Below are 6,439 nucleotides of genomic sequence, written 5' to 3'. Positions count from 1 at the left end.
GGTTGCTCTACAGTGTGAGTCTGCAATGGACGAGCTGCAGTTAGAGGGAGTGGTGGGGGAGGGGAAGGTTCAGGGCAGCCCCCGTGGGGGCAGGGACCCCAGGCCTGCGGGGCTGAAGGGGGTAGCACGAGGTGACGGCTCTGGGCTGAGCCCCAGCTCCCAGTGCCCTCCCTCCCCAGTGCCCCCCTGCAACCAGCTGGGGATGCAGGGGCTGGGGAAGGGTCAACGCGCCCAGGACTTCAAGCTCCTGGTGCCTCGTGAAGCAGGCAAGTGACAGAGATGAAGAAGCGAATGCAGCTGGCCGGGCTTTCGGAAATACCATCCCTGGGGCAGGGGCGGGAGGCCAGTACCCCTTCCGGCCCCTGGGGGATCAGAGGGACCCAAAAGTCCTCTGCCAGGTGGAGCTGAGGGACCTGGGAGGGTGGGGTGGGCCTGGCTCTTTCCTCCCCATATCTGAGCCTGCCAGACCCCTGGCCTCTCCTGGGGCCTGGTGGCCATGCATGAGCTCACACATTCGCTCTGCAGATATAGGGAGGCTGACGGCTATACGCCAGCACCAAAGCACTGGTGTTAAACTGATAAAGATGTGCTGAGCCAGCTGGTGAAGAGCTGTTGGTCTGAGCCCCTGCGTGTTCCCCGCCACCCCGGGGGCTGCCCCAGAGCCCACATCTAAGGGGTCTGGGGCTGGTGTCCATTTGACTGGTGGGTCCCCTATCACATGGGCGATACTTACATGTACATACATGTCTCACCTAGACTCCCGCTCCCACACTCTCTCTCTCTCTCTCTCTCACACACCACACACACACACACACACGCACACGCACGCACGCACGCAGTCACAGCCCGCGACCTCAGGGCCCGGCAGACCACACCCCCGCCCCCCCTCGAGAAGCCAGCGCAGGACAGGCCGGCAGAGAGAAAGGAGGCGGGATGGAGAAACCAAGGATGAAAACAAACAGGTGCGAAAGGAAGCTAAGAACAGAGACACAGGAACTAACTTTCAAAGTGAAACCCCGGCTCCCTGAGGGGGCTGCTGAGGCCTGAATCTGCAGAAACAGCAAACAATAAATAAATGAAAACACGCAGGGAGGCCACCTCCCCCCGCCCCTCGCTGGGTGCACGCACAGCAGCCGGCGGACAGACGCAAAGGGCAGAGCAATGAGTGAGGGACACACGGCCGCCTGGGCCCCAACCGGAGAACCAACGGCAGCTGCTGTGCTTCCCTCCGGCTGGACATCGGCCAGCCCTGATTTTCAGCTGTGACCTCGGAAAGATCCCAAAGTTTTAGGCTCTTCTATCAACGTGTCCCCCCAGACCAACCTGGCCTTGGGTCCCCTGTTGGGGTCAGCAGAGGGGATTTTGGAGGAGAGGCAGGATGGTGAGGGAGAAACTTGGGGGCAGGGGAAGGACATACGGGCCCATGTCATGACCTTTAAGGAGGACAGCACCAATCACTTAAAACATACACATTTAAAATCCTCATTTGGATGGAAACAGAATTGAGATAAGCTGGTCCAGAGACAGAAAAGAGAAGGGAGTACATTAGGGGTGTCATGAGACCTTTCATGATCTCTTATGGAGGACTGCAGCCATCAGTTAAAATAAATGATCAAAATCCTCGTTTGGATAAACATGGAACTAACATGAGACAGTCCAGCAGCAGAAAAGAGAGAGAAATAAAATACATTAGGAATAGCATGCAAGGCTATACGCACGAGCCCTTCAAGAGGACTGCAGCCATCAGTTCAATATAAATGTTTTAAAATCTCCATTTGGTTGGAAAGAGTTAATATGAACGAGTTCAGAGACAAAAAGTGAAGAGCTGGGTGCAAGCAGAGAGACAGACGTTACCATGCTGTGAGCTCATAAGGAGAACAGCGGCCATCAGTTAAGTTAAAAATTCCTTATTTGGTGAGAAGCAGCTGGCATGAGCCCATTAAGAGGGAGGAGGTGGAGCTTCCCCGGTGGCGCAGCGGTTGAGAGTCCGCCTGCCGATGCAGGGGACATGGGTTCGTGCCCCGGTCCGGGGAGATCCCACATGCCGCGGAGCGGCTGGGCCCGTGAGCCGTGGCCGCTGAGCCTGCACGTCCGGAGCCTGTGCTCCGCAACGGGAGAGGCCACAACAGTGAGAGGCCCGCGTACCGAAAAAAAAAAAAAAAAAAAAAAAAAAAAAGAGGGAGGAGGTGAGGGAATGAGAGGACCACTGCCTATGAAGATGATCAAGGGCAAGGTCCTGATTCAGTTCTCCCACCAAGCATGGCAGGCGACTCGGCTGAATCCTATTAACCTACAGGGAACTATAAAGAGGCAGGGAGAAGATGAGCATCTGTGGCCATGGAGGGGAGAGAGACAGAGTGTGGTGGAGGTGGAATTCTTACACCTTGCTAGGGGCACATCCCTGGGGAGTGGGAAAAACCCTAACACCCACCACTGTGTGGCCTTAAAACCAGAGGTGTGAACAGAAGCAGAGCTCTTTCTGCCAAAAGACATGAGGATTCAGAAAAGTTTTGCTTTTGTCTTTGTCTGAAGATGTCCTTTAAGCTCTCAGAGAAGACAGCAGCCACCAGTTAAATGCAACTCTTCGAAAGCCTCCCTTGGTTGTAAGCAGAATCAACCCATGACAGTTCCAAGCCCAGAGCCACGGAGGAATTTGGGAATTAGGAACTGAATCGTACCAAGCACAGTTCAGTGGGGGCAGTCCTCGGGATCCACCGAGGTGGCAGCTTCCTCTCTTCCTATGCTACCTCTCCCCTTCCCCCATCGCTGTCGTCCCTGGCACCTGGGATCAGCACATACCTGGCGTCTGGAAGTTAATGCGTCTCATTTCCACGGGGTCCTTGGGGTGGTGGGGGGCGAGGTCGGCGTTGTTCAGTAGGCATTTGGTGCGGGGCTCTGAGTCCTTGCGTTTACTTTGTAGGAGCAAGCAGATACGCGAACATGTGACCCAGTTGCGCGCAACTGGGGTTCCCACGACCACGCACAGACACGTGTGCGATGGCTGGAGCAGCCAGGCGCCCGCTCACCCAACAGGCACGACGCCACCCCAGTTCCCCTCCTCGGCCTCCAAAGGGCAGGACCAGTTCTTACCTGTCAGGCTTACTGCTCCCGAAAACAGACATAGGTGAGGAGTGGGGGGGGAGAAAGAAGACAGGTGAGGGTGTGCTGGCCATCAAGGGCCTGTTCTGTGACTGTGGGTGGCTTTCTTTCCCTCTCTGAGTCTCGGTCTCCTCCAGAAAATGGGGCTAATCCTTCCTGCGTGGGTCCCCCACCACAAGGAATAACATCTCAGCCCTCTTTTTCTAAGCTGGGACATGTCCCACGTGACCTCGTTAAACTGGATAGAGGCAACCCCCACCCCAAATCTTGCCGAGTGGAGCGCGAGACTTAACAGGAGTCAAATCGCTGGCTGGGATGCAACCCTAGCCCTGCCATTTCCCAGGCTGTGTGACTTTGATCAGGTGGCTTAATTTCTCTGAGCCCTGGTTTCCCCGTCTGGACTATACAGGCCTTCTGCGATGATCCTCTGAGATGACCGTTCCCCCCTGGATCTTTCCAGACCCCCCTCCTTTTTTAGGAAGGCTTCCCTCCTGTCAAGTGGGGGGCAGGGCAGGGGGCTCACTTCTTATAGAGCAAGATGGCAATAACGATGCAGATGATGAAAACCACAGCCAGCACGGGCCCGATCACCCAGATGAGCCCCTCCTCGCCATCCACAATGGGCTGCGGGTCTGGGTTATCCAGCTGGAAGGGGTCTGAGAAGGGGCTTGCCGCAAATGTCTGCAGGAATGGGGTGGGGGGACCTCCATCAGTGCCCGTCCTCCTCACGGTGGCCACATGGGTCTTTCTCAAACACAAATCCACGTCCATCCCCTACTCTAAACCCTCCTACAGCTCCCAAGAACCCTGACCCTGGTGGCCTACGTGGCCTGGCCCTTGCCAATCTTCACTCTCCCCCTTCCTCACTCTGTTTCAGCCACTCTGAAATCCCTTTTGCTCCTCTTGCACCCCAGACCTTTGCACATGCAAACTGTGGGATGCCCTTTCTTTACCGAACTCCTACATATCCGTCAAAGCCCTAGTTCCAAAATCCTTTCCTCTAACAAACCTTCCCTATGGGATACCCTCAACCTCAAACCGTTCCCTCTGCCCAACTCTGACCACAGTTAGGAGGATCTGTGTCTGGTTCTGAGGTCAGGGCCCTAGGGACTGGCCTGCCTCACTCAGTGGGTGTGGCTCGATATGGGCAGACACCATTTGGGACTTACGGGTTCGCTCTTCTGCAGCAGAGCAAGCACAAAGAGAACATATCGGTGGCCAGGCTCCAAGCCCCTGTTGTCAAAGCCACCGTACTGCTTCTGGTCGCCGGGATGGAAGGTGGGTGGCAGCACTGAGAAGCGAGCTGCGATGTAGGGCCGGGGCACCTCCAGCTGGCGCGAGTGCCGCAGGCTGCGCCTCTGCAGCCGTGCGATATCCTGGATCAGCTGTGGGAACAGAGATGTGGGCTGCTCACGAACCTGGCTGGGAGCAACTGGGCTCACGAAAGCTGGGACGTTGTCTGGGCCCCACTGGCTCTTACCTCCTCCAGGTCCATTTCCTCTGGGCTGCCCAGCGGGGTCAGGAACTGGCCACCACGAGATTTACGCAGTGGCACCATCACAATGAAGTAGTTCCTATCAGGAGATGGAGTCATGGGGGGTTGTCTACTAGCATGACCAAGGGATGCTATCTAGGGCTGAGATGGGGAGCCGCCCCTCTCTGAATCTTCCCTTCTGCTCATACATTGGGCATACGGCCCCAGTCACATAGGACTATAGTTCCTGATTCAAGCCTCCAGGCTTTTGATGATACTGTACCTTTTGCCTATAAAGCCTACCCTGTGAAATTACAGTTGAGCCTTCAACAACGTGGGGGTTAGTCAAAAATCCATGCGTAAGTACAGCTGATCCTCTGTATCCATGGTTCTCTATCTATCTGTGGATTCAACCAGCCATGGATTGTGTAATACTGTAGTCTGTACTTCTTGAAAGAAATACGCATAAGTGGACCCATGTAATTCAAACCTGTGCTGTTCGAGGGTCAACTGTATAGTTCTCAAACTCCTATACATCCTTCAAAACCCCAGCTTCCATGCCCACAGTTTTGTAATCCTCGATTTTCCCCTGCTTCCCAGAGTCCTCTTCTCCTTACTGGGGACTCTCAGCCCTGGTGCCTCTCACTGCCACACCATGGGGCTGAGGGTGTCTGTGTCCAGCTCTGTCTCCCCACCAACCAGTCTAGGAACCTAGAACCAGTAGAAGGTCAGGCATATGGGGGCGTCAGGGAATGCTCAAGGAACAGACACGAGGTCACATTTAGTGACATCTACGAGAAGCACTGGACCTTCAGGGGAACCACACGGGGTGGGGCTGATGCGATCTCTGTTTTACAGACAGTTGAGGAAACTGAGGCACAGAGAGATCAAGTGGCTGGCCCCAGTCACAGAGCTGGTTGGTGGAGGGGTAGCTGGCTGGTGGAGGGGTGCAAAATCCCTGAGCGGGGCGAGTTGAGCTTACTGGACAGGCACAGGGCTCTGGCCGTCAGGCAGATACACCACAATGTAGCCTTCGGAGTCAGGCTTGGGGGTCACGCTGGGCTTAGAGCTGAGCAGGTTGAAGGCGGTCCAGGCAGTGACCGTCTGCTGGAGGCCACCCAGGCTGCTGCCGCGGTTGGTCAGCACGAAGTTGTAGAAGGTGTTGGGCTTGAGGTGCGTGATGAGCTTCTTGGTGGTGCGGCCGTCCACGTCCAGTGTGAGCCCATTGTACTGGATCTGTGGGACGGGCCAGCTCAGCAGGGCTCTGGGTTGAGCCCCTGGTCCTGACTGAGCCTGGATCCCAGACTTAGCCCTGACCCTGCCAACCGTGACCCCAGACTGAGCCTCAATCCCAGCTGAGCCCCAATTCTAACAGAGCCTTGATCCCAAACTAAGTCTTGACCCCAAACTCAGCCCCAACCCCAGATTGAGCCCCGCACCCAGGCTGAGCTTCCATCGCGGCCAAGTCCTGGCTCTAAGTCTCAATCCTTAAAGAGCCCTAATTCCAGACTGAGGCTCGAGCCTAGACTGAGACACTGGGCCTGAATCCTAGCTGAGCCCCGATCCCAGGCTAGGCCCCAATTCTGACTGAGCCTGGATCCCAGACTAATAAATCTTGACACCGAACTAAGCCCCAACCCCAGACTGAGCCTCAAGCCTACCCGGCGGGTGAGTCCAGCTGACCCCCAACCCTGGGCCCAACCCCGGCCGAGCCCCGCCCCCCCGACTCATCGGGAAGCTGCACCTTGTAGGGCGTGGGCGAGTGGTAGTTGTCGGGGAACTCCCAGCTGAGCAAAACCGCCGTCTTCATGATCATCTTCACCTTGAAGTTCTTGGGCGAGACTGCACCAGGCAGCGGCAGGCGGG

At 56.2% G+C, this 6,439-nt stretch overlaps 1 protein-coding gene across 1 annotated transcript in view; it reads right to left on the bottom strand.

Moving 5' to 3' along the window:
* The window catches only part of PTPRS (protein tyrosine phosphatase receptor type S), a 54,967-nt gene that overhangs the window by 9,255 nt on the left and 39,273 nt on the right, over positions 1-6,439 (bottom strand). Inside the window, 8 exon segments of the mRNA XM_024746022.1 lie at positions 1,002-1,049; positions 2,800-2,912; positions 3,091-3,102; positions 3,623-3,780; positions 4,269-4,484; positions 4,580-4,673; positions 5,556-5,809; positions 6,318-6,415. Of these exon segments, the coding sequence (XP_024601790.1) occupies positions 1,002-1,049; positions 2,800-2,912; positions 3,091-3,102; positions 3,623-3,780; positions 4,269-4,484; positions 4,580-4,673; positions 5,556-5,809; positions 6,318-6,415 (993 nt within the window).

The sequence above is a fragment of the Neophocaena asiaeorientalis genome, unplaced genomic scaffold (genome assembly GCF_003031525.2).
Source record: "Neophocaena asiaeorientalis asiaeorientalis breed wild unplaced genomic scaffold, Neophocaena_asiaeorientalis_V1.1 scaffold357, whole genome shotgun sequence".
Classification (NCBI taxonomy): domain Eukaryota; kingdom Metazoa; phylum Chordata; class Mammalia; order Artiodactyla; family Phocoenidae; genus Neophocaena; species Neophocaena asiaeorientalis.
This window is presented reverse-complemented; position numbering and strand designations above follow the sequence as displayed.